This window comes from Hakea prostrata, chromosome 4, assembly GCF_041222555.1.
Source record: "Hakea prostrata isolate BN-2017 chromosome 4, UWA_Hpros_2, whole genome shotgun sequence".
NCBI lineage: Eukaryota > Viridiplantae > Streptophyta > Magnoliopsida > Proteales > Proteaceae > Hakea > Hakea prostrata.
The window spans coordinates 52,190,222-52,218,158 of NC_142603.1; the positions used below are offsets into that span (position 1 = coordinate 52,190,222).

The 27,937-nt window shown below is 35.9% G+C and overlaps 2 protein-coding genes and 1 pseudogene across 2 annotated transcripts; all 3 read left to right on the forward strand.

Moving 5' to 3' along the window:
* The first annotated feature begins 14,706 nt into the window (after positions 1-14,706).
* On the forward strand, positions 14,707-17,603 carry LOC149019516 (disease resistance protein RPS5-like; annotated as a pseudogene).
* A 3,687-nt stretch (positions 17,604-21,290) lies between these two features.
* Positions 21,291-24,753, forward strand: LOC149019517 (disease resistance protein RPS2-like). The gene is made up of 2 exons (XM_089153515.1): positions 21,291-22,772; positions 22,875-24,753. Exons 1-2 carry the CDS (start codon positions 21,629-21,631, stop codon positions 24,542-24,544), a joined length of 2,814 nt encoding a protein of 937 aa, XP_089009641.1. The 5' UTR covers positions 21,291-21,628; the 3' UTR covers positions 24,545-24,753.
* A 1,117-nt stretch (positions 24,754-25,870) lies between these two features.
* On the forward strand, positions 25,871-26,302 carry LOC149019518 (uncharacterized). The gene has a single exon (XM_089154101.1). The coding sequence runs from the start codon at positions 25,871-25,873 to the stop codon at positions 26,300-26,302; it is 432 nt and encodes a 143-aa protein (XP_089010227.1).
* Positions 26,303-27,937: the final 1,635 nt, after the last annotated feature.

The window sequence follows — 27,937 nt, forward strand, 5'->3', positions numbered from 1 at the left end:
TGTTGAATTCGTTGTCATGGCGTTAATCTTAAGCCGTCTAAAAAGCTATAAGGAATATCTGAAGTTAGCCATTTTTTTCCTTTCTTATCATCGAACCAATCACTAAGGACTCAAGACTCATTTATCCAAGAGTTGTTAAGAAAGGAGAGAGATGGTTGAAGTTCAAATCCTCAATATAACAGGTTATCCCCACTAGACTAGAAGTAAATTTACAAGTTAGCTTCATTTAGTATTCTAAAATCGGTCAGTTGCCTGTTTTCGTCTGTTAAATCTAAGTTTTGCATGTATAATACTTATTTGATCAAGGAGATAGAAATCTGTCCATTTCGATTTAGCTAGGTAGATAAGACATAATCTAGATTAGTCGTGTATCAAATTTCAAAACCTAATTGTTAGTGATTAGTGAGGATAGTCAATTCATGTTAAAAAAATCTCTGAAAAAAGAAGGCGATTTATATTTGTTATATGATTTTCAGAAACTCGTAAAAATAATCTAATTTTGTTTTATGTTATGAATTAAGATACAAAAACCATTTACTAACTTAGAAGACCAGGGAAAGATGTGGAGATTGCAATCAGGATCTTCACATTCTTCTTATCAAACTTAAAATAACTTACGATGGAATCTTTGGGGAGCATTTTTTTCTTTTTCTTTTCTGTATACAGGAAACGCGTTTCGTACTATTGTGGTTCGTGTGGGAATTTGAGCACAAAGCATTTACCTAACTAAAAACATTTGGATACAGGTTGTGAATTACTTTTTAAGAGATGGATCATACGAAGGATGAATTTTTAGCCCTTATATATTCATTTTTGTTTGTCAATGAGGATTTACGTGCTGACATTCAAAATGATGTTCCCTTTTTTTATGTATACTTTTTTCAAATGATATTGTTTTGATGCATATAAAACCCTGATCTAAAGCCAACTTTGAAGACAAGAATATCACCAGAAAAATAAGAGAAAGAAAATTTTAAGTAAAGCATAGATTTCTGTGTGTATGCGTATGATAAAAATTAATGGAAGAGATTATTTTACATCTTTTTACATGGAGACGAATAATTACTAGATAAATTTAGAATGGTTAAGATTAGGATATTGAGTTGGATTTGTGATGAATTTTTTTTTTGGTAAAAAGATGGACATGGGATGAAAGACATGAAATAAAGGACTAAATATAGAGTTTTTATATTGTTCTTATTGGGTTTGGGTGTCTTGTATTCTTTGATTCTATAATTATAATTAGATTATATTTGTAATTAGATCAAGGTTTTGGATCAATTGTTTGAAATAAGTTAAAATTGTAACTATATGTGAATTAGAGTTTTAGGTTTTCCTATAAATAGTCTTAGTGAGACATAATAAGTGAATCAATCCTTATAAGAGGTTGGGGAATCCATCTGAAGTTTAATCTATGGAGAGGATGCGGGGCAAGCAAAGGAACAATACTTTTTGAGGTGTAAAAGTGGTATGAGGTTTATTGAGAATAGTAAAACTTCTTTTTCTTTCTGGTGGATGTACATAAGGTTTTGCTAACCCACTGTGTTAAACCTTTTTGTGCGTTTTTGCTTGTTTTCTTCTTCTTCGTGCTTATGCATCCATTTTGCAATAGTTTTGATTCAAGAGTGGATTGTTTATATACTAAACTATGATAAATTGTATTGTTTGAAATGACACTATCATGTTCAACCAATGCTTTTAGATGCTCGGATAAAAAAAAATGATTTAATTCAAGGTTGAAGAAACGAAAAGAGCCAATAGATGACCTAAGATGACCTTAGGAATATAATAAGGAAAGAAAAGTAAAATTACTGTCATAATTATGTTTAAGTATGACTTAATAGCGCTAATAAAAAAAGGAAAGATCTTCGTTTAATTGAGATAAGATTGATTGACTTGTAATCTGATTATATTATCCTTACATTTTATCACAACACATTTAGAAAGAAAATTCTATTTTTAAATATTAACAAAATGAATCAAAAATAGAATTTCTCTTACAAAGAAGAAAGATGAAAATCGTTAATCATGTGTTTTGTGGCTAAAGAAAATTGTTGAGCTTTGATGGGGTCTCTCTTTTGTTGCACGGCAATACATGCAAATGACAAATTGTGGCACAATAATGGTGGTCCTGAAAATGAAATTTAACTTATATAATTTATGAGATTTGATTTTCAGGCCCACCTTGATGGTTGCACCTGTGGTGATGAAAACGATATTTAAATATTTATTATTAAAGTCCATGGCATTGGACTACTTTCAGGTCCATTTTTAGGTAACGGGTCGATCTCTTAAAGAAGAAGAAGCAGCTACAAGGACCATTAAATAATGACTTCTCTTTTGAGGTCCAACTTAGATGGCGTTACGTTCCAAAATAAGTTCTCTGTGGCTTCAACAATTTTGTATCATGGAAGAACGAGACAATCTTAACTTGGTGGGTAATGCTTCAAATTTCTTCTCATGAGACTTTTCTTTTTCTTCCTTGTCAAGCAAACGCTTTAATTTCTTGTATAGCCTCAGCAGTGACGTTAAACCATTAGAGTCAAATGTCACTATTACCATAATCTTAGGGTTTAAGAAGTACTGCTGGAGATGGGTATTATGCATTCACACTTGGATGATATGAGATCAAGAATTTGAATTTTCTTGGGTTTTGCTTGATCTAATTACAATTTAGATTGATTCACACAATATATCAGATTTGTCAAACACATATCAGGTCTCATTCTTTGATTTTCTTTTGCAAATCTTAATTTCTCTAACCCTACATTCGATTCCTCTTGATTATCACCCATGGTGCAATAATTGTTTTGGTGTTTCATTGATTTGAGGATATAATTTTATGTATTTGTATTTGTTGGATCAATATTTGCTAGTGATTGCGAATTGAAATATGAACTGCAGAACTACAACTTGTTTTGGTGATTATTTTTTTTGTTGGTTTTTTTCCCCTCATGCGGGAAGGACAAGCGTAAATCACCCTAGAGAACTGGTTAAATTATACTTCGCAAGTATTGAAAAACTTTCTCCTAAAAGAAATGGGAGAGAAACCCAAGGTGTCTAATTTTTATTATTTAAGTTTTCACTGTCTAATGAGGAGAATCATATTACAAATGTGATGGAATGCAATCTAATCAGTCTTTTTTTTAGGTAGAACCATCTAAGTTTTGAAGATAATGTTTAAACACATAATTGTCTTAAGATGTATGTCATGAAACGGCGTAAGATATCAATTGGCTTAAGTTTTCTCTAGATATCAATTGGTCTAAGTTCTCTTGCATAGGTGTTCTTTGAAAATCTCCAAAGGCCATTTATGAAAAGATGATTATGATACATATATGTTATGTCAATGTCTGATATTGACATGATACCCTACGTATCATTTATTAATATAAACTCTTTCCATCTTTCACATTTCAATGATGCTTTATGGTGCCTCTCTATTCCAATTTTCTTCACATAAATTTTTTTTTTTTTTTATAATGACACTCAACTAATATAAAACCCTTCTCACATATGTAGACACGAGGGCTTAAATTTGACAAGTGTGTTTTGTCATTACACGGCATTCATTCATGAATCATGGATATGTACACACGTATGGGAAAAATAATGCCACAATAGTGTATTAGTTTCTACGTGTATCTTCTCATAATCCGTATGTTGGTGACAAAAAGGTATATATATATATATTTATATATAATTTAGATTAATATTGTTATTGGAGAATAGTGCCTTGGTGTTATAGAGTCCATGATCTTTACATAAATATTTATTTTCTTGTAATGTCAAAGAGCCTTTTTTATACTAAAAAAAAGAGCTTCTTTTTCATGTGAATGTTCAAATGTGGGAATGGATATGAAGAGTGCATTTTAGAACATAGGTGGGGAATTTTTTTTTATCGATTTTCTATCATTAAATTTTCACTCTTTCTCTCTTATCGTTCCATATATGTGAATGACTCTATTTTTGCAAGACGATTGATTTGACTTGCATATTCGTCTACCTCTTAAGAATGGTGAGAACTCTTTCCAGTAATGAGCTTTGAATTCTTGGGAATATTTCTGCCTCCTTACTTGAATGTTAAAGCATATAAACAAAAATAGTTTTCTACCTCCATTGCTCTACTGTCTGTTACTCAAAATGAAAATCCATCCATCAGTGAATCTTTTAGGGTAGAAAGTGGAGTTTTGAAGTTCAAAGCAAGTGGTCATAAGATGTTATTTTTAAACACATACAGACCTTGCCCAATCCCCTACCTTCTTTTTTTTTATTTTATAATTTTTTTAAATTTCAGATTTTATCTTCCTAATTTTTTTTTTGTTTGAAAATTTTCCTCTAACCTTTTTCCATATGTAAAGTATCAATATTCGCTCTTGTTGATACTAAATCATGACTCCATTCATGAACATACGGTGCCATTTGAGTGAGTAACAAAGAAATGATAAATAAAACAATAAAGGATCAAAATCTTTATTAGTAACACTAGGAAGATGGACTTAGATTAGAGGGGCAAGTTTGACCATGGTAGCCTTGACCCATCCTGAGCCGAATATGGCCAAAATATTCAGGTCTTAACTAGGGCCAAGCGTGGACTTGAGATTACTTTTGGCCCGAGGCATCCATCCTAACCCATCCTTGATTTTTTGCCATAATCCTAACCCTGATTTTGGCTTTGATTTTGACCCTAACTCTAGCTTTGATCCTGATCTTAATTTTGGCCCTAATCTTGACCCTATTTCGGCCCTAATCTTGATGCTGATTTTTTCCTTAATCTTGACCGTGTCCTTGAGTTTGACCCGGATCTTTGTATTAACCTTGATATAAGCCTTGATTTTGACCTTGAGTCATTTTGAACATATTAGACTATGAGTTCACTTTTTATTTTATTTTTTAGTAAGTAATTTTTATTTGGACCCGTTAAAGGTTCGACCAAAGTCATTTTTAGTTCCCAAAAATATTGATATATTTCATTTATCTCGAATGTTGTATCTAAAAAACCCTAATCAACGATAAATAGTTATGTTTGTAACTAAAATACCACTAATTTTTTTTATTATAAAAAAATAACTTTTTTTTGGTTAGAAGACTAAATTACCGTTGATTTTCTTGTTAACAAGGTTTTGAATATGGATTTTTCTTTGTTCAATAGGGATATTAATTTATCAAATAATTGTGAACAAAAACATAATTACCTACGGCTTAACTTTGAAGATGAACATTTCATTTTATTAGATCTCTTCCGATGTTTTTAAATGTACAAAAAGAGCTCGATGACCTTCTCTATTAGTCGACTTGTATCTTTATATCTGTCCAAATTTTATTCCAATTTTTCTCTCTACCTGTTTCTTTTCATAAATAATCTCAACTTTTTGCCACTAGAGAAAAACAATAGAAGGGAGGTTAAATAGAAAAAAGAGCAGGAGAGAGAAACTTGGGGTAAAGACAGATTGGTCATTGGAGTGATGTTCGACCATTATCTTAGAAATTGAGAATCGAGATAAGGTTTTTTTCTTTCTTTCTTTCTTTCTTTTTTTTTTTTTTTCAAAGCTTACATATAGTAATTCTAATTTTCATTGAATAGCAAATTAGAAAACCCTAGAAAAGAGGAATTTCAGTATTTCAAAGAAGATAATGAACTAGGGACAACTAAATGAAATGAGACCTCACACTAACTTCAAACAGATTGAACAAGGCGACCTATTTTTTAATTTATATATTTCTTTAACACCTTGATACCATATGGACAACTCAGATTGAACCTAAGCTTCTAATAAACACAAACTTAAGTATTGTTGTAAAGTGATCTAATGTACGCATCTACATGAGATCATCAAGTGAATGAGGAAAAAATAAAATAAAAATGAAAGCCTACTTAAACACTAGTTTTTTGTTATTATTAGAGCTCTCAAATCATTAGTTTTCATCATGTTGGGAGTTACTCCTTAACTTTTAAAATTATTTATTATGCCTATTTTAACACCTTAGAAAGGGAGTTTTTTAGATGTTAACACCTTAACGTCTGATACTTGATCTCAATGAATTAAGAAACAAGGATAAGGATATGGCCAATCAAATATAGGGCCAATCAGGGCTAGACCAGAGATATGACCAATTAGGGCCAAAGACAGGGTCAAGACTAAGGTTGTCAATCGATATTGTACTAACTTTGAATACCGAAAATCAAAACCGTACCGTACCGAATTTACACGGTACTATATGATTTTAGTATTTGCAAAAGCGGTGCGGGAAAACGGTTTAAACACGGTATCTAGGGTGATACACTTTTGGTATGAACAAACACACACTTTTGGTATTATTTCATTAAGATCCTAATGAAATTGCAATCAAACAATCGATAGATCTGATATCAATAAAGAAAAAGCAAGTAAATCTAAGAAGAAGAGTGAAGGACGAAACGAAAAACTAGAACAAAGAATTAGGGATAGAGTAAAGGTAAAATGTTTTAATTGTAAAATTACATTTATACCCTTAATTTGGTATGGTTTCGGTACATATCGACGGTATGAGTACTTGAAAGCAAAACCATATCGAAGAAATTCAATTTCAATATGTACCGTACCAAATTTTAAACGGTATGGTACAGTGTGGTTTTAGACCGCGTGGTTCAGTAAGGTTAAATAGTTTTGGTACGCTATTGACACCCTTAGTCAAGACCAATCTAAGCCAAGTACAATTAGGGCCAAGGCCGATTTAAGGTCAATGACAGGGCCAATTAGGATTAGGGACAGTGCCAATCAGGGCCATAACTATAGCCAACCTATCTAAACTCGACCCAATTAATGATAATCAGTGCGAAAATGGGCTTGACTTAACCTTGTAGGGCTTAGGGTCAAGGGCAATAATCATTGATTCTAAAATTAGGGTCAAACAAGAAATGTACTTAAATTAAAATATATATAGGATTAGATTATGGATTGCAAAAGCCCGATCCAAACCGACCATGTTGCAACCTAGATAGACTTAATCAAGTTCACATACGAGTTTGAATCGTACAAACAACGCACCGGCCAGCCTAACCATAAGAATCCAACTTTGAGAGTAGCTTTCCAAGAAAGTTGAATAGAAAAGGAAGTTGAAATCTGTCTTAGAGATATTTTTTTGTAATATTGGATCTCCATCTATCAAGTCAATATGCCATCATCGTTTTCACCCTTTTGGAGACAAGACAAGATTAATGCGACTACTGGACGCGGTGAATAACCATTTTTGCGTGTCCCTTCCCTTCCCCCACTTTCTAGACAGAATGGGATTTTCGAGAAGGGATCTTTCTTTATTTGGGTGTGTTTTCGTGAGTTCGGATCAGCTACTCATCGGGATAGCACTTTGTGCTCCCAGATGGCTTTACCACTATAAATACAAGGGGACTCAGGAGTTGGGTGATGAAAGGATTTGTTTATTTTATAATTTTTTCAGTGGGTCCCACCGAATTTGTGGTGATCCAGATTCTGTTTTCACCTCCGTTCGTTTTTTCATGTTCTTTGTTATCTTGTGCCTAAAAAAGCAATGGTTGTGGAAGAGTTTGCATGCCTTGCAGATATATAGAGCGCTTGCTTGGTTGGCAAGGTTGGTAAACCATCTTAAGAAATAGTAATTTTTAATGTTACTTTGACCTAACATGAGGGTCAATCACAACATGCAAAAAGCAATTTTTTTTTTTTTTTTTTTAAATTTTTTTAAAGGATAGTTAATCACGCTGCCTTGTGCTATAGTTTAATTATAACCTTATCCCCTATAAAGGATTCTTAAGTTCCTTCAGTTAATTAATGATTTGTTATTTTTATATTTTGCAAAATTTCAAAATAGTGCTTGTACAAGTGGCATCAATAATTCTAATGAAGGACAAAATGAATATTATATATCCGACTTTAGAAGGGACTTGGTGAAGAGGTAGCGGTGAATTTAAAAAGAACAAGGCTTGATCAGTAATTGAGCTATAGTACAGGGGATAATAGTGATAATCTCTTTTTCAAAATACCTCTGTGAGATCATTTAAGCTGTTAGGGTTGGGCTTCAGGAATTGCAGAGGAATCCACAAGTTTTTTGTGGGCAAGGAGGTGGCGTGGCCAGTAATGGGCCCTCGCTGTTGGGCCTCATAAATCACTACGGCCAACCCACGAAACACTGTAGCTTGGCCCATGAGAATTGGGGCAAATATTTTCATTGGGCAATTGCAGTCTTTTTCTCCTTTAAGAATTGGACATGGGCTTTGGATGGATCCTACTCCTTAAAAATACAGCAGAGGTTTAGCTATCTTTTATTCTTAAATACTTACGAGCTTTTTTCATGGCGCCTACTTAAGTTGGTCTAAATTCTTGACTACTAACTTGAGCGAAAAAAATTCTAAACTGCCCATGATTGACTTTTCAAGTTGCCTATGGTTGGATTTTGACTCTTTGATTGTTAAGTTTTTAAATTTTAGTTGTTTATGGACAATAATACATTTCACCCATATAAATGACCAAAATGCCCTTCTCACTTACTGTGTACCTATCTTCTTCCTACGTCTCCTTGGAAACCCCACCACCGCTGGCCATCACCACCCCTTCCTATACCGACGACCACTGCCTCCACCTTTCCCACCTCCCCTGCCGGAATTGAGGATTTTCGAGGACTCCCAAAGAACACTTGGGAATACCATCAACGTCACTAGCTTTTTCTTTGACGTTTTACCCTGAAATTTACAAACATTTCACTGGTTTGCTCCACTTTGGAAAGGGAATCCTTCTCCCATCAATTCAAAGAATACAAATGTTAAATGTGAACTACAACCAAAATAACTTTCTAGGATCGAAATAAACTAAAAAAATCAATGACATGGATATTTGAATGTGAGAAATCTGGGTTGGAATTTTTAGGCATGATAAGGATGATTTTTCATCTTTTCCCTAGTTGTCTCTAATTTGAATTCTTTCTTATTATTTTCTCATTTTATTTGTATTCTTTTCATTCATCATTCCTCCTTTTTGAACTCTTTCCATACCATCTCATCCTTCCATTTCATTAGTATCCTAATTTGACTTGATTGGTTTTCCCTATTGAAACCTTTCCATATGTTATATTTCCATACAAACATTTTCATATGTTGCATTTCCATGTTTTATATCTTTCTTTTACTGTTCATTGTTACCTAACAGCATGAGATATCAACCATTTTTCTTATTGTGATTGTGTCTCATATAGTATCATCTTAAAACACAATTCTGCATCTTAATTAGTTATATTTTCTTCTTCCTCATTTTTTTAATTACCTTATTTTCAATGGTTACTAATAGTAAGTCTGTTGATTTGGATTCATTTTCTCCATATTTCCTTCATCACCCGGACAATCCGGGTGCTATTTTGGTCACCCAACCATTGAAGGGTGATATTTATCCGATTTGGCGACGCACATGCATACGGCTCTCAAAGCGAAAAACAAACTTCAATTCATTGACGACACTCTTTCAAAACCTGTTTTTAGTTTTGCTTCCTCAATATCACTACGATATTTGTTTCTAATCCATCTTTAATTTTCTTTCATGAGAAGAAACGTAGGCTGAGTTCTGTAAAGAAATTAAGATTATGGGTAGCGTTCGTTTTGCATTTACTTCCAAAAATTAAGGCTTTGCAACTTGCAAGTCTTCTTCCATTTGAAATTTTGAATTACGAATTTAATAGATTTAAATCTTAATCTAAGATTATCCTCTGCTAATCTTGAAACACGAGGAGGATTAAGAAATAGAAAAGAGACCTGGATTGATCAACTGGTGATTATTTAATTTAGATGCACGCCATGATCACAAGCCATATATAGCAGACAACAGCATTCTTTCATTCACAAATCTACCTGTTCTCACACAGTCACACTGCAGTTAGTGCGGCTCTCAGATTTCCCTATGCATCTCTCATATGTAGAAGTCTTATTTTTTTATTAAAGTTATTGACTTCAAGGATAAACCCTAGGAAGATTGAAATTAAAAACTATAACCACCCGACATACGTTACCAATTGACTACTATAAAAGAATGACTAATAATTAAAATGAATGATGTATGTGATCAATTGACTATATAAAAAAAAGGACTCGAGAAACAAAAAGTAGCTAAGCTAGCTCACACATCCGTCCAAACAAACAGTGCTGCCATATTTTATTTTTATTGTATTAGCAAATTAATGGGTATGTGTTGCCATAAATTGCTCAATTATGGCCTAATTTCACTACTTGACTTCAGGATGATTCAGTAATGTCTCCCCCTTTTAAAGGAGATTCAGTTGTCCTGGAATAAGAATACTACCTTGTTCAATCATCAGGCATGCTTTTTATGTAATATTAGTGATAATGCAATCATGGTTGGATAATCAAAAATCCAAGATTGAAATAGTACTTTCAATGAATGTTTCTTGTCTAAAGCTTCATTATTGAGGCAACTAGTTTTATGATATACTCACTTACATGAAAGTCTAAGACAAGAATACCTTTTCATGTTGATCCTAGGGTGGAAGGAATTTCTTGTTCACCCATCTTCTTCATTTACCCTTCTGAAAATCACCCACCTTTCCCGTTAAATTCATGACACTTAATTGTATATTATTTTTCTACAATGAATCAAAACTCCACTTGTCCGAATCATTTTTTCTTTCTTTCCCCATCAATGTTACTGTGGAATAGTGCATGTGAAATTCTTGGCTTTAGCACAAATTAAAATCGTCATTATTGTAAGAGTTTTTGGTAATTAGTTAGCAGTTTGCATGCTTATTCCACTGTTGTTTTTGCTGCCTTCACATCTATATCTATCTTCTTGTCCTTAGCTTTTCTTTGGCATAATTAAATTAGGAGTACAGTTGGGCTATCACTTTCTCGAGAACTATGAGCTTAAATACCAGATCAATATGGAATGGGTAGGGTTTGTCCTCCTTTTGCTTTTAAAAATTAATACTTCGCAAGTCTTGTTCTGTTTGAAAATTTGAATACTGAATTTAATAGATTAAAAAGACAAAGTAGAAGAAAACGAAAGGGCTCTTTCTTTGTGGATGCCAGTCATTGTAACTGGGACCTAATAGGCCCTTTGGGGATGGGATAAAAGGGAAGTGGAGGGAGAAATCTGAAAAGAACGAAGGATCAAACCATAGACTTCCTAGGACTTTAGGCCTCTAACAAGATGCTACCCACAGAAAAACCTCTTTCAGACATAGTTGACAAAGCCAAGGAGTGTTACATGACCATTTTATCATATATAAATTCTAGTACATGTTATCCAAAAACTAAAATTCTGGATATAACTTGCAATAAATCTGCACCATTAGAGATGCCATTTTCATAATTCAAGATTATCATTAGCTAATCTCGAAACACGATAAGGATTAAGAAATAGAAAACCCTATTAGCAAAAATTTTAAGGGCTGGCTCAGTTGGCAAAAATCAACGGTTCCACGTAGGAGGTTAGAGTTTGAATTTTCTCGAGACTATGGACGAACCTCTGCCTATATTAATATTAATTATTCCTTGAAGATATAATCGAGGTGCACATAAGCAAGCTTAGATGAACCTTAGATGAAAAAAATAATAATAAATAAGTAAATAAATAAAACACCTAAGAAACAAACTTCACCTGCAGCAAAGAGATGTGGATTGATCAACAGGTGATTATTTAATTTGAATGCACACTGCAGCTACTGCGGCTCTCAGATTTCACTGTGCGTCTCTCATATGTTGATGTATTTTATTTAAAAGAATGACTTGAAGAAAAGTCTTATTTTTTATTGGAATAATTGATTTGAAGGATTTTTTTTTGGGGTAGAATTATTGATTTGAAGGATAAACACTAAGAAGATTGAAATTAAAAACTATAAGCACCGACATATGTGACTCTAATTGACTGTAAAAAATGACTTGGGCATTTTTTTTATTAGAATTGTTGATCTTAATGGAACACATTGGAGTATTTTAAAAAAATGGGAGGAACCCACTACACCCACTTCGGGAGGGGATATGGTGGTTCCAGCGTTGGTGGGTGGTTTTCGGTGAGGGATAGGAAGAAGGTGGGTCACCCACTTTGGAATTAGATATGGCAAGAAATTGAGTGGGGGTAATTAAGTCATTTTACTATCCAAAGTGCATTTAGCTAATTTTACACTCTACTTAACAAAAATTCTAACTGTAAAAGAGAGTGCCATGTAATTTAGGCCGTAATAGTGAGTAGATGCTAGTTCACTTCAATAATAGTGTGTTTCGTGTAAAAAACTCTAAAATCAAATTTGTCTGAGACTAAGTCATTGTATATTATAAATGCAATGCCATTATATTATTGTTAGCTTGAACTTTTGTTCTTTTTCTCTTTATTTTTTATTTTCCAACTGATGATGAGAAGAAATTATGGTAAATTATGCAATGTCATTGTCATACTACTAAATAAAAACAAAATCTCAATTCAGTTATGGTATGTTTTTTCACTAAACCAAAGTACCATTTTCTAACCATAAACATCCTTTCCCAAAGTATAAATACTTTTTCAAATATCTTGGATTCATATTCATAATCCCTCCCTTGAAAGTATCCATTTTCAGCAGTTGCATCTTTTGAGGTAAAATAAAAAAGAGAATAAAAAAGAGAAACAAAAAAGAAATACTTAACTGTACAAATTTAAAAGTCCCTACTTGTTCTCAAACTTTACATCTTTTAATAATAAATTCAGTTATAGTATGTTTTTTCATTAGACCAAAATATCATTTTCTAACACTATACACCCTTTCTCAAGGTATATTTACCCTTTTAAACATCTCATACTATACAAATCTAAAAACCCCAACTTGTTCTAAAACGTCACATCTTTTAATAATAAATTCAGTTATATGTTTTTTCACTAGACCAATATAACATTTCTACACACTTTGAAATCTCTCTTACATGGAGAATTTGGTATATGAAAAAGCATATTTTCTTAAAGAACCCTAAGTACTATTCAATTTTGCCCTCTTAATATTGAATGAAAACTAAAGAATATACCTCAGGAACCTCACTCTAAGGGCGTCATTTGGTTTGGTACTAGATATTTGGCTTGGCATCGGTTCAATCATAAGCAATAATTATATAACCCAAATTCAATCCAAAATTTAAGTCCACCTTAGAATTGGATCCAAATCCTAATCAACTTGGTTCAAGTTTGGTGGCAGATCAAATTCGGTTCTATAGTGTGACACCAAATTCGTCCTAAACATGGTTATAATTCGGTTCATACACCCTAGATACTATATGGTATGGTTAATAGGTTGGAGCTTAATTTTAAATGTCAACTATTGATTTAACCAACTAAAATAAACCACCAAAAAAATATATATATAATAATAATTCCATTGAAGGGTCCAATTAAAAAAAAAAAAAATCATTCTTGGATAGGATCGATGTGGGTTAAAAATTATACAACAAGTTAACTCATTTTCTTATTAACAAACAAGCAAATGATAAACAAATTAACAGAATCATGGAACCATAGAAATAAGCTATTAAAAGATAAAATGACAAGTCCTTTACTAATTGTAAAATAAAAGACATATATAAATTCGAATTGCCTTTGCTTTAGAGTAGTCTCGTTTAAAATCTATAAAAGTTAAAAATTTTACAGAATTCATAATATACTAAATCAGTAATGTCTCAATATTTATCTAAAAAAAAAAAAAAAAAATTCTCCCCTAGTGTGAAACAAACATCTAACCTCTCATTTGATTTGAGTTTTTTTTCAGACTATAAAACCACCATAAATATTTTATAATGAACTCTCAAAACGGATCTTAAATTATTTCTAGAAAAGGAAAAAAAAGAAATCCAACCACGTGCATATGCACGTTAAGTTTTGCTAATTATTATTAAAGAATAAATTAAAAATCTAAATCCACAGCACGAAGCCAAGGAAGGCGGCGTAATCATTTTATCATATTCATGCCACTGCATACATGCAAGATGCAACTTTCATCAAATTTGCTCCATTGGAGATGTCATTTAGTTAATTCATGAGAAAACCTCATCAACAAAGAGATAGAGAATGATCAACGGTCATTATTTAATTTATTTTAACGACATGATGCACAAGTAGCAGCATTCTCATAGACGTACCACCAAGTGGTGGTCTAGCTGTTACAAGGTCACTCTTAAGTGGTTTGGTAGCCCTCATGTCTCTAGTTTGAAATTCTCTCTGCTCCTCGTTAACTACTCACATTGGACAGTTGTGTGTTCTTCCTCTGTTTATTACATTGGACAATTGTATGTGACATGGGATATACTAGGCCTCCATCGGGTGTTGACAGAGCCAATACTTGTGCAGATGGTTCAAGGACTAATGCTTGATAGGTTGAACTCAGAAATTCAAAAAGTGCCCACGCTATTGGGGCGCCAATATTGCATTAAACAAAAATGCATGCTCATGTACGCTGTAGAGGATTTGTTCAAAATCCATGAAAGCTATTGTTTTTTTTTGCCACAATCACGAAAGCTTACCTCTACCCAAAAAAAAAAAAAAAAAAAAATCTTACCCATGAAAGAGACATTTACCAACCCTTGCCGCTATATTTATATATAATTTTTTTTACGTACTTTTCCTAGTAATTAAAATCATCGCCACATGGGCATATGGCCCATTTGAGAGTCACTCCAGCCGGCCATTCATTCGTTATAAATAATATTACAAAGCCGCGCTCCCTCTGCACCCAAAGAAGTCTCTCAGGTCTTCCCTCATCATCTGTCTTTTCTTCTTTCTCTCTTCTCTCGCAGGCTTTCCATTTTCCAACTTCCTCCTCCGCTGGAACTCTACACTGCAACTCCATTTCTACCATCTCCATAACTTGTGATCTGTCCATAAGTTTCCCTAAGCTTCTTTATATATTTTGTTTTGGGCATTTCGAATCTGCATTTTTAATCTTCATTCACAGATACATTACCACTTGCTCCCCAATTTCTAGCCTAGTTACCCTATCTATTCCTATAATAAAAGCTCACCGAGTTAAGTTCACTCCCATCTTCTTGCTTTCGCTTCTATTACGTTACCATGAGTATCGTGAGTATCGTTCAGCCATTTTTGGGTCTTATCGACACTTATCTGATTGCACCCTTGGTTCGCCAGCTAAAGTACTTGAGGAACTTCAAGGACAACGTAGATGAGTTGCAAAGTGCAGTTAAAGATCTGCAGACAAGGAGGAATGCTGAGCAAAGCGATCTCAAAGCAGAAGAAAATGCTGGAGGCGTGAAGACTGATGCGGCGAGCAACTGGTTCGAAGCCGTCGCTAAAATCGAAGAAGAAGCCGCTAACATAGAGGAAGAAGGTGGGCGAGGGTGCATCAGCATGAACTGCTGGTCACGCTACAAATTGAGCAAGACGTCCGTAGACCTGGCGCTAAAGGCGAAGGAGAAGCAGGGCGAAGAAATTGTTCTGACAAGGCAGCCATCTCTGAAGGCTGTTGTAGAGATGCCAATCGAGGTGATAACAACCGAGAACCAACAATTGACTCAATTCATGTTGAAGCAGATACTTGATTGCATAGATGACCCTGAAACTGGGATCATCGGAGTATGCGGCATGGGTGGAGTGGGCAAAAGCTATCTGGCCAAACAAGTGAACAATCACTTCCAAAACAATCCTTGTTTTGATACCGTGATAATGTTCACGGTGTCTGCAACTCCCAACATGACAGATATGCGGACTAGCATCGGTAAGCGCCTTGGATTAGATCTAACAAAAGATACTGTGGATGATGCGAGAGAGAAGTTGTTCGACGCGCTAGGGAAGGAGGAAATTTCTTCTAATCATGGATGATGTGTGGTCCAAGTTAAAGATCGAGGATGTTGGAATCCCTCACCCTCGAAAGTACAAAGGAAGCAAGATCTTGGTGATCAGTCGGAGTAAAGATGCCTGCACTGATACGGGTGCTACAAAAACTATATTGATGCAGCCACTATCAGAGGACGAATCATGGAATCTCTTTGTTGAAGTTGCTGGTAAACATGTTGCTGATGTTGCTGATATAGAGAGCACTGCTCGAAAAATTGTTGAAAGGTGCGGTGGTCTTCCTCTCGCAATTGTCACTGTTGCTCACGCGATGGCAAATCGTCATGCAGTTGGGTCATGGGATTCTGCCTTAACAGAAATGAAACAATCATCTTCAGAGATCCGAGGTATGAAGGAAGATGTTTTCGCTGTTTAGAAATTCAGTTTCGATGGGCTGGAAAATGATATGCTCAAGAGTCTTTTCCTTTATTGTGCATGTTTTCCTGAAGACTATGACATTGGGGTTGATGAGGTAGATGACATGTTAAATTATTGTGTTGGGGAGGGTTTTGTAGATAAACTAGGGAGTTTGGAAGCTGCTAGAGCTAAAGTAGATGATTTGCTTGAGAGCCTGAAAATCGTTTGCATGTTGGAAGAAGGAGAGAAAGAATGTACAGTGAAAATGCATGACATGATGCGGGATCTTGCTCTTTGGCGGATCACTTCTTCAACGTACTTGGGTAGTAATTGCCCTAAGTTTTTGGTCAAGCCATTTGTTGAAGAGGTACCATCCGCAAATGAGTGGGTAGATGTAACAAGAGTTTCACTAGTATCTTCTTGAGCAGTGGAGCTGAGGGAGTTGGAAGAGACATGCCGAAATCTTACTACTTTGCTACTAAGGAATAGTCACATCCGCATTATTCCCCCAACAAATTTCTTCCAACACATGAATCATCTCAAGCATACTTGATCTTTCTCGCACAAAATTGGAATGTCTCCCAAATTCCATGTCATGTTTGGAGAATCTTCGGGTGCTTAGGCTACAGTGGTGTGTGGAATTGAGAGCGTTGCCTCCGTTGGGAATGTTCCGACGGTTGCAAGTTTTGGATTTGCAATTTTGTAGCAAGTTACATTTGCAAATCCTTGGACCTGGAGACGAGGGATGCGAAAGAAATTTAAGATATTTAAATGTTGAATGCAGTAAAATTTCTATTGCGGAGGGGGTATTTTCTAGCATGCATAAGTTGGAAGAAGTGAGATTGTATGGATGGGGGTGTATAAATTGGAGGGTGAGGACTGAAGATGACAAAAGGGATGGGAGTGCATCTAGTGGCAAAGGACAAAGGGAAGATGAGGTGGAGATAAGTAGGTCTATTGATGTTCAGGAGTTGTTAGGCTTGAAATATTTGAGATATCTTACCATTGAATTCAAAGATATCATTATCTCTGATTGGTTTGAACCATTGGCTAATAAGATCATTAGGATCTTGTGGCTGACACGTTGCCAGGTGGTAGAGCATGCTCTACAGTCTATCAACCAATCTCAAAATCTAGACCAAATAGTACTTCAAGATATCTCGGGTGTGACATGTGTGATGTGTGCGCATGCGTAGATTTACCAACTTGTCTAATAGTGGAGGTGGAAGAAATTCAATCTTCATAGAGCAACACCATCCTGTCTAATATCTTTTCTACATAATTCTAGGTTTCTCCAGTGTTTTCAATGGATTGTGCTTTTTCCTATTTTATTTCCTTTCTTTGTTATGATCGTATTTCGTTTTTATAAGATATCAATGAGTTATTCTTGTCATCCACCTTAAAGAATTATTATACAGTAATTCTTTTTTCTTCGTAATTGAGGTGCTCCAGCCACTTGATGTGTGCCTCGACTAACTTTAAGGGGAGAGTTTACATATATATATAAGGGAGAAGTTATAGCCCTAGAATAATTGACGGATTTTTTATTTCTTACTTATGAGGTGTTGGTCTTTAACAACTGAACATACCCCTTGGGATTCTATTGTTAGTTTAACAAATGCATCTAGCAAGCATTATCATAAAATATGACAGACAAAGAAATTGTTGTCCAAGAAGCATGCTCCCCATGTACTTAATTTGGTGCTAATTAGGTATCCATTTGAATAGATAATCGAAACCCATTGCTGTTATCAAAGGATGATCATTGCATCAATTGGATGTCAACAACGCCATTTTCCATGACAATCTTGAAGAAGATGTATATATGACTCCTCCGCTGGTTATTGTCAAAAGGGGGAGAAATTGGTTTGTTGCTTGCACAAATCATTGTATGGGCAATATCCAATAAACTTTGTCAAATTTTATAAAATAAAATACATTTATATCTTGTTTAGAGACCGGTTTTCCTAATTCCTTGTATTTACAATTTATCTAAATTTCTCGCGCTTAAATAGGAAAGTGGATGATTTTACAACTTTCTTAGTTGTGATTTATAATTTCTATAAAATCCGTTGGTTTCCTTCTCAGATTGAATTTTACAAATTTTATAAAATCAAAATATCATTTATGATGTTTTACGAAGAGGAAAGCTTAGACGGATTTTTTTTTTTTTTTTTTTTGCTTTCCTAATTCCTAACCGATGATTTGTAGTTAAATCGAAATTCATTGGAAAACAATTTCTTTTTTATTTGTTGGGAATCGTATCTGGCCATTTAATGGTTAGCATCTATCGTCTCTTGGTTGTTCCTTTTTCCATAAAAATGGTCATTTGGACCTTCATCTAGTAAGGACAAGTAAAACCAAGTGAACCTTGCATTAACTTCTGAACCTACCCAAAAGAACTTCATCTTTTTGGGCATTTATTCTTCTCTGTAAAGAATTGTGTTATTTAGAAATTTAACTTTGCTATTGTAGGCGGTTTCACATCCGCAGAGGCATCCCGCTTTCACGTGTTTTTCTTGTGAACATATCCTTGGTTCGACACGCTTCTTGGCCGAACTGGAGCAGGCAGATCTTGGAGCAACAACACCCAAGAGCACTGAATAGTGAGACATAACGGATCAATCATTGGCAAGATATTATCATCATAAAGACTAATGTACAACTTCCAGTGTTGCCATAGAGTCATAGAGTCATAGAGATTCAAGCATTTTCAACACCATGTCTCGCTTATCAACTAATTGATAATAACCTTTATAAATCTCTGGAGTTGAGACTCTGGTGACATCGAAGTATCTAAAGAAGTGAAATGCAAGTACCTCCACATATTCGAAGAGCAAGAACACTGGATGTAGACATGCTGGGAGAAAGCTACGCAATGGCCATAGAATAAACAAATTGGGGGAGCATTGCAGCCACGAAGCAGTAACAAATCACCTGTACGTTGGAAGTTTCTGATGTAGTGATTTCCATAAGAAGTGTAGAGTTCTTGGAGGCATGGGGAGCTTCCATAGGTAACCTTTGAGGGAGCCAAGAAAGCATATAGATAACAGCTAGCCTTAATCAAATTCATGACTGGGGATCTGTCTTCGGCATTTCAAATGCAATATCTCTACGATATTTGTTTCTAGTCCATCTTTAATTTTCTTTCATGAGAATAATAAAATTAAGGCTTTGCAACTTGCAAGTCTACTTCTATTTGAAATTTTGAATTACGAATTTAATAGATTTAAATCTTAATCTAAGATTATCCTCTGCTAATCTTGAAACACGAGGATGATTAAGAAATAGAAAATGTCACCAGCAAAGAGACCTGGATTGATCAACTGGTGATTATTTAATTTAGATGCACGCCATGATCACAAGCCATATATAGCAGACAACACCATTCTTTCATTCACAAATCTACCTGTTCTCACACTGCAGTTGGTGCAATGCTTTCACAAATCTACCTGTTCTCACACTGCAGTTGTTGCGGCTCTCAGATTTCTTTTGCATCTCTCATATGTAGAAGTCTTATTTTTTTATTAAAGTTATTGACTTCAAGGATAAACACTAGGAAGATTGAAATTAAAAAACTATAACCACCCGACATACGTTACCAATTGAACTATAAAAGAATGACTAATAATTAAAAATGAATGATGAATGTGATCAATTGACTATATAAAAAAAAGGACTCGAGAAACAAATAGTAGCTAGCTAGCTAGCTCACACAACCGTCCAAACAAACAGTGCTGCCATATTTTATTTTTATTGTATTAATTAGCAAATGGGTTATGCATGTGTTGCCATAAATTGCTCAATTAAGGCCTAATTTCACTGCATGCATGGCTTCAGGAGATTCAGTTGTCTCCTCATTTAAAAGAATCCTGTTTATAAAAAGGAAAAAATAGAAAAGAATTGCTCAATCATCAACTCCACTTGTCCGTATCATTTTTCTTTCTTTCCCCATCAATGTTACTGTGAAATTCTTGGCTTTAGCACAATTTAAAATCGTCATTATTGTAAGAGTTTTTGGTAATTAGTTAGCAGTTGAATGCTTACTTCACTGTTGTTTTTGCTGCTTTCACATCTGTATCAATCTTCTTGTTCTTTGTTTTTCTTTGGCATAATTAAAATAGGAGTACAGTTGGGCTATCACTTTCTCCAGAACTATGAGCCTAAATGCCAGATCAATGTGGAATGGTAGTGTTTCTGCGTTTGTTCTCTTTTTGCTTTTGAAAATTAAAACATCGCAAGTCTAAGTCTTGTTCTGTTTGAAAATTTGAATTCTGAATTTAATAGATTAGAAAACAAAATAGAAGAAAACAAAACGTCTCTTTCTTATCTTTTGTTGACCAAGTGGATACCAGTCATTATAATTGGGACCTCAGAGGCTTTTGGGGATGGAATAAAGGGAGGGTGGAGGGAGGGGAAATCTGGAAGGAACAGAGGATGAACAAGTGGATTGGCTTTTGTTGACCAAGTGGATACCAGTCATTAATTACAACAGACTTTCTAAGACTTTAGGCCTCTAACAAGAGACTGCCTTTCAATGCACTAGAAGCGCACTCACAGAAAGGTCTCTTTCAGACACAGCTGACAAAGCCAACGAGTGCGGTATGACCATTTTATCATATATAAATTCTGAATACATGCTACCGAAAAAAGTAATTCTGTATATAACTTGCAATAAATCTGCACCATTGGAGATGCCATTCTCTTCATTCAAGATTACTGTTAGCTAACCTAGAAACACAATAAGGATTAAGAAATAGAAAACCTCATTATATTAATGCCATTCTCTTTTTTTGTAAACTTAATGCCATTCTCATGGACGCTGTAGAGGATAGGTTCAAATATCCATGTAAGCTTTTTTTCTTTTTGCCTCAATCACGAAAGCTTACCCATGAAAGAGACGTTTAACAACCCTTACCACTCCTACCAAAAAAAAAAACAACCCTTACCACTAGACATATATATATAAATCATCGCCACATGGGCAAATGGGCCATGTGCATGGGCACATGGGCCACATGGGCACATGGCCCATTTGAGAGTCACTCCTACAGGCCATTGATTCGTTATAAATAATATTACATAGGTTTGAAATCGATCATCATAGCCTCCCTCAGCACCCAAGAAGTCTCTCAAGTCTTCCTCATCATCTGTCTTTTCTTCTTTCTCTCTTCTTTTGCAGGCTTTCCATTTTCCAACTTCCTCCTCCGCTGGAACTCTTCACTGCAACTCCATTTCTACCATCTCCATAACTTGTGATCTGTCCATAAGTTTCCCTAAGCTTCTTTATATATTTTGTCTTGGGCATTTCGAATCTGCATTTTTAATCTTCATTCTCAGATGCATCACCACTTGCTCCCCAATTTCTAGCCTAGTTACCCTATTTATTCCTATAATAAAAGCTCACCGAGTTAATTGCACTCCCATCTTCTTTCTTTCGCTTCTATTACGTTATCATGAGTATCATGAGTATCGTTCAGCCATTTCTGGGTCTTATCGACACTTATCTGATTGCTCCCTTGGTTCGCCGGCTTAAGTACTTGAGGAGCTTCAAAGATAACGTAGGAGAGTTGCAAGGTGCAGTTAAAGATCTCCAGGCAAGGAGGAATGATGAGCAAAGCAGTCTCAAAGCAGAAGAAAACGTTGGACTCGTGAAGACTGACTCGGCGAGCAACTGGTTCGAAGCCGTCGCTAAAATCGAAGAAGAAGCTGCTAACATAGATAAGAAGTCATTAGAGGAAGAAGGTGGGCGAGGGTGCATCAGCATGAACTGCTGGTCGCGCTACAAAATGAGCAAGAGGTCCGTAGACCTGGCGCTAAAGGCGAAGGAGAGGCAGGGCGAAGAAATTGTTCTGACAAGGCAGCCATCTCTGAAGATTGTTGTAGAGATGCCAATCGAGGTGATAACAACCGAGAACCAACAATTGACTCAATTCGTGCTGAAGCAGATACTTGATTGCATACATGACCCTGAAACTGGGATCATCGGAGTATGCGGCATGGGTGGAGTGGGCAAAAGCTATCTGGTCAAACAAGTGAACAATCACTTAATCAACAAGAATCCTTGTTTTCAAGCCGTGATAATGGTAACAGTGTCTGCCACTCCCACCGTAACAAGTATCCAAACCAGCATCGGTAAGCGCCTTGGATTAGATCTATCTAGTGAGGGTGATGCTACAGAGAAGTTATTCGAGGCGCTAGGAAGGAAGAAATTTCTTCTAATCTTGGATGATGTGTGGCCCAAATCGGAGTTCAAGATCGGGGATGTTGGAATCCCTCACCCTCGAAAGCACAAACGCGGCAGCAAGATCCTAGTGGTCAGTAGGAGTGAAGATGCTTGCACTAATATGGGTGCTAAGAAAACTATAAAAATGCAGCCACTATCAGCGGAGGAATCATGGAACCTCTTTGTTGAAAAAGCTGGTCAACATGTTGCAGATGGTGCTGAAATAGAGGACTATGCTCGAAAAATTGTCCAAGAGTGCAAAGGTCTTCCTCTAGCAATTGTCACTGTTGCTCGTGCGATGGCAAATCGTCGACTACGTGGGTCTTGGGAAACTGCCTTAGAAGAAATGCAACGATCATCTCCAGAGCGTGGAGGTATGAAGGATGACGTTTTTGTTCCTTTGAAATTCAGTTTTGATTGGTTGGAAAATAGTATGCTCAAGAGCCTATTTCTTTATTGTGCATGTTTCCCTGAAGACTATAACATAGGGGATGATGAGATTTTGGATTATTGTGTTGGGGAGGGATTAGTCGGCAACTCAGGGAACTTGAAAGCTGCTTGGGCTAAAGGAGAGGATCTGATTGAGAGCCTGAAAATTGCTTCCATGTTGGAAGAAGGGGAGATAAAAGGTACAGTGAAAATGCATGATATGATGCGAGATCTTGCTATCTGGATAATTTCTTCCATGCACTCCGACAGTAGTAACCACAAATTTTTGGTAAGGATCAATAGATCAGTTGAAGAGGCACCATCGGCAACTGAGTGGGTAGATGCAACAATAATTTCACTAGTAAATTCTGGAATAGTGGGGTTGATGGAGTTGGGAGAGACATGCCGAAAACTTACTACTTTGTTATTAAGGGAAAGTAGGAGATTCCGCATTATTCCCCCAACAAATTTCTTCCAACACATGAATCATCTTAGAATCCTTGATCTTTCTCATACAAAATTAGAATGCCTCCCAAAGTCTGTATCATATTTGGAGAATCTTCGGGTGCTTAGGCTACGGGGGTGTGTAGACTTAAGAGCATTGCCTCCATTGGGAATGCTCTGGCGGTTGCAAGTATTAGATCTACGTAATTGTCATAGTTTATACCAGCAAATCCTCGGACTCGAAGATGAGGGGTGGGAAAGCAATTTAAGATACTTAAATGTTGAATGGAGCAAAGCTTCTATTCCAGAGGGGGTATTTTCTCGTCTACATAAGTTGGAGGAAGCGAGATTGCATGGAGCTAGAAATATAAAATGGAGGTTGGTGAAGGCTAGAGATCATGGCAAAGGGGACGTGAGTGAATCTCGTGCAAAAGGACAAAGGGAAGAGGTGGTGGAGATGAGAAGTCCGTCTATTGATGTCGAGGAGTTGCTTTGCTTGAAATATTTGAGATATGTTACCATTGGATTCGAAGGTATCATTATCTCTGATGATTGGTTCAAACCGTTGGTTGATAAGATTAGGAAATTATCATTGACACGTTGCACGGTGGTAGAGCAAGCTCTACAGGCTATCGATCAATCCCGAAAACTAGAGGAACTAACACTTGATGGTTGCCCCGGTGTCAAATGTGTGCACATAGGTGCTACAATTACCAAGTTAAAAGGTTGTGGAGATTTGGAGATTGTGACGGAACGCGCGGAAGTCTCTAGCACTCATGAGGATGCAGCTTGCGTGTTACTGCTAGAAAGTTTGCCTAAATTGGAAAAGATACTTGTTAGCCGCACACCATCAAGTTACTTTGGTCGATTGTCAGAAATAGAAATACTGCGATGTCATAGCTTGAACATGGTATTCACCAAGGAAATGCCCCGCCAATTCAACAACTTGAAGAAAATCACAGTTGAATCTTGCAATAAGATGGAAGTAATAATTGAAGCAGCAGAGGAGGAGGAAGAAAAAGAAATACAAGTTGGGGCGTTTGCTCATGGAGACATCTCACCCTTCCCAGTACTGGAGGAATTAATACTGAGAGAGCTACCTGCATTACATAACTTATACAGTGGCAACCACATCTTGCATTGTCCCCTTCTAAGATTTATAATAGTGGATTGTCCAGGGTTAAAGACGGATCCACTCAACATACGAGTAACTTACTCGGATGGGTTGGTGGAAGTGAAGAGGAATCATTGGCAAAGGCACAAACATCATTGAAGATGAAAGAAAGAAATTCAATCTTCAAAGAGCGGACCGATGTCTTGAATCTTGTCTACATGATTTTAGGTTTGTCTAGCATTTGTTGTTTTTTCAGGTAAGTTGTATTGATTTGAAGCTGCATTTTCCCCTATTTTTTCTTGAGAGAAAGTTTTTTTTTTTCCTGATTCTTTAATTGTGGTTTCCTAAGCGTGGCGTGTTGCTTTTTAATGGAGCTCTCTTTTTTTTTTTGAAGTATTATCTTCAATTGCTTTTTTTTTTAAGAGCTCTCTTGGGACTTCATGGAGCTCAACCAAATATCAATGAGTTTAAGATTCCATTATCCAGTGGGCGACCATTTGTCTAGCATTAGCAGGTTTCCAGCAACCGACCAGGGGCCTCCAGTTAAGACATTTTTCGGATCAAGGCGTAATCAAATTGGAACGTGTAGCAGTTGTCTCCCACTTCCTCGAAATAGACTCCTCTATTCAGATTCCATATTTTGACTAGGCCTTCTGTGATAGCTTGTGTTCTAAACGGTCATCCATTTAAAACCCCTCCAATCAGCACCAGTTCTTCCTCTTTATCAAGTTGATCCTCAATGTCATTGTCAACAAAATATGTGAGACTGTGAAAAAAGAAAAAAAAATGGGATCCAAGATTCACAAAATCTGTTCCTTTCTTTCTCCCTCACCATGTTTTTTTTTTTTTTTTCAACCCAACTTTTGCAAAGAAACACAGCTCAAGATTCACGTAAACTCAGGTTTGGGGAGAAAATCAATTCATTGCACCAAATCTCTTTGATCATGTGGGAAAGAAGCGGACCGGATTCGGATCAGATAGTAGTAATAGCATATCTGCATCCTATTATATTCGGACGGATTCAAATAATATCCTATCGATTTTTTGATAGATTCTGTCGGATTTGGAGGATAATCGGATAATTATTTTTTTAAGTAAATTCTTATAAATGAGCATGAATACAAATGAATACCCAACTATCTGTTTACGTCTTTACCCTTTTATTTGTAAGGGCTAGGTTAGAAATTTAAGAATTTAGCAACTTCGATAGCTATTTTAATAGAAAATCTGAAAAAATAATCACATATCACGAGTAAAAAATTTATAAAGATAAAAATAATAAATCTAAATGTAATTTAATTGGATAATTTTTATCTGGATAATAACAGTAAGAAAGGGGTATGCCCTATCCACATCCTATTAGTAATCAGATGGATTTAGATACCCCAAACAGATGCAGATGCGAATTCGAAAGTGGATTTCAGTTATCCATTTACACTGAAAGCATGTTCTAACATACAAAATAGGTTTTCAAGGGGTGCTTGCATGGTGATTGATTCCCCTGCTAACCGTGAGTTTTTCCACCGATGGAAGATTAAGGTGAAATTTCGGCTCCCAGTGGCAAGGGCGGTAAAATGGACTTCTGCTCCGAATGGGTGGATCTCGGTGAACTGTGATGAATCTATTCGGTCTGCTCTTGGTGGGTATGGTGTTCTCGCACGAGACGCAGCGGGAGCTGCTATTTTTGCTATAGCAGGTGCTGTGTTTGAAACGAATATATTGGTAATGGAGTTGAGGGCAATCCTTCGCAGCTTACAAAAAGCATCTGATTTAGCCTATACCCATGTCCAGGTGCGGTCGGATTCTCAGGCTGCTGTGGCAATGTTATGGGGCAAGTATAGCATTCCTTGGTTTGCTCAAGAGTTAGTCGCGGACATTCGCGACCTCTCATCACCACATTCAAGAGTTAAATACTAGTGCTGACCTTTTGGCGAGATTTTGTCACTTTGTAAATGAAGTTATTTTCTTCCTTCCTAACATTCCTGATGACCTTGCACAGTTAATCAGAAATGATGTGGATGGGATGTTCTATTATGGTATGTAATTTTGTTTCCGTTATTTATACAAAGCTATTTTTTACCACAAAAAAAAAAAAAAGAAGTGCATAATCTAATCCTTTTGTCTACACGAGCAAATTTGGCAGTAAATTTCAGAAATTGACCACCTATATTCTTAACTTCAAAAGTCCCGCCCAAAAATATTCTACTTGCCCTTTGTTACTAGCAGAACAAAGCAAATGATCAAAAAAGAGACTTTAAAGTTTAACCTCAGAATCTGAAGACGTTTGATTACTGGCAGTCATTGCTCGCAGCCATTGCTTCTTTTTATCTTTCTTTCTTTCTTTCTTTTCTATCTAAATCTGATTGTGTTTTTTAATTTTCATTTCTTTACAGATCGGGATAAAAGAGTGGTTAAAAGCCAGAAGTAAAATATGACGAGCATCGAAATGGCCAAAATTTGCAAAGCAAACTAAGTTTTAGATAATTTTGTTTTCCGTGTGGTTAGTGGTAAAACAGATTACAATATTACTTAACCTTGTAATTTTCCCATAAGGGAGCAGATTTGGTTTTTAAGAATGCCTTGATGGAATTCTTGAAAAGAAAGCATCTTTGGGCTCACCGCCAGACCATGGTCATCCTCTACCAACACTTGTTGCTTACTGTCTAGATGTAAAGTGGTAGTCGCCTTCCTTTTTTTTAATTTCAGTATATCAAAAAAAAAAAAAAAAAGAAAAGGGGGCGGACACAGGATGCAATAGTAGGGGATCGAAGAATGAAAGCCAGATAACATTACCGTTGAAGAAACACTAATGTTTTTTTGCCACACATATTGTGTGGGCTCTTATAAGACTCATTTGGAGTTCGCACTTCTAAATTATTTTATTAAATTAAATAATAGATCCACATATATTTTGTGGGGCCCACACATATTTAAAAAAAATGATAAATTATTGATAATGATATTTTTTTCCGATAAAATGCACTGCCTTAAAGTTGTGACTGCAGTTCATATTGACCAGCAAACCAAACAACCACTGAAATTCCTAGAAAGAACTGTTTCTCTCTTTTACTTCCGTGAACATGTATCCTTCAGTTCCAATAACAAAGGGAGAGAGCTTACTTGTTTTACTGTTGAAATCAAACATCTTTGCGTGTAGCACCTTGCTCCTGAGGCAGTAGGATGAAGTTTGGCAATGGCTCACGAGAGATCCATCTACTGAAGCTTTAATGGGTCCTAAATTCAAAAGTAAAAGCCTTACAAGTGCCTTATAACATACAGTGTTAATGGGTTTAAAGAGAACAACATAATGGAAGAAGAAGGAGAGAGAAGGGACAGATACGGATAGCCCAAGAAAATGGGGAGGGATCTTTCTCCTTGCAAGCCATTCATTAATGGAGGGAAGAACCTGGTTGGGTAGGGTCACACTTGTTGATTCGATTCTTTGTATTTTGATGGTGTTGCGTCTAGAACTTCTTCGAGAGCCGGATATTGAGATGACCACCTTAAGAGCTCTCCAACCAAGTTGGAATAACTGAGATGCCTGCACACACA

What these genes read in the sequence shown, in the direction of transcription:
- LOC149019517 (XM_089153515.1), top strand. Translation starts at nt 21,629, where the DNA reads ATGAGTATCATGAGTATCGTTCAGCCATTTCTGGGTCTTATCGACACT. An exon ending in ATCATCTCCAGAGCGTGGAG is followed by an intron (nt 22,773 to 22,874) that starts GTATGAAGGATG and finishes GTTTCCCTGAAG; the next exon opens with ACTATAACATAGGGGATGAT.
- LOC149019518 (XM_089154101.1), top strand. Translation starts at nt 25,871, where the DNA reads ATGGTGATTGATTCCCCTGCTAACCGTGAGTTTTTCCACCGATGGAAG.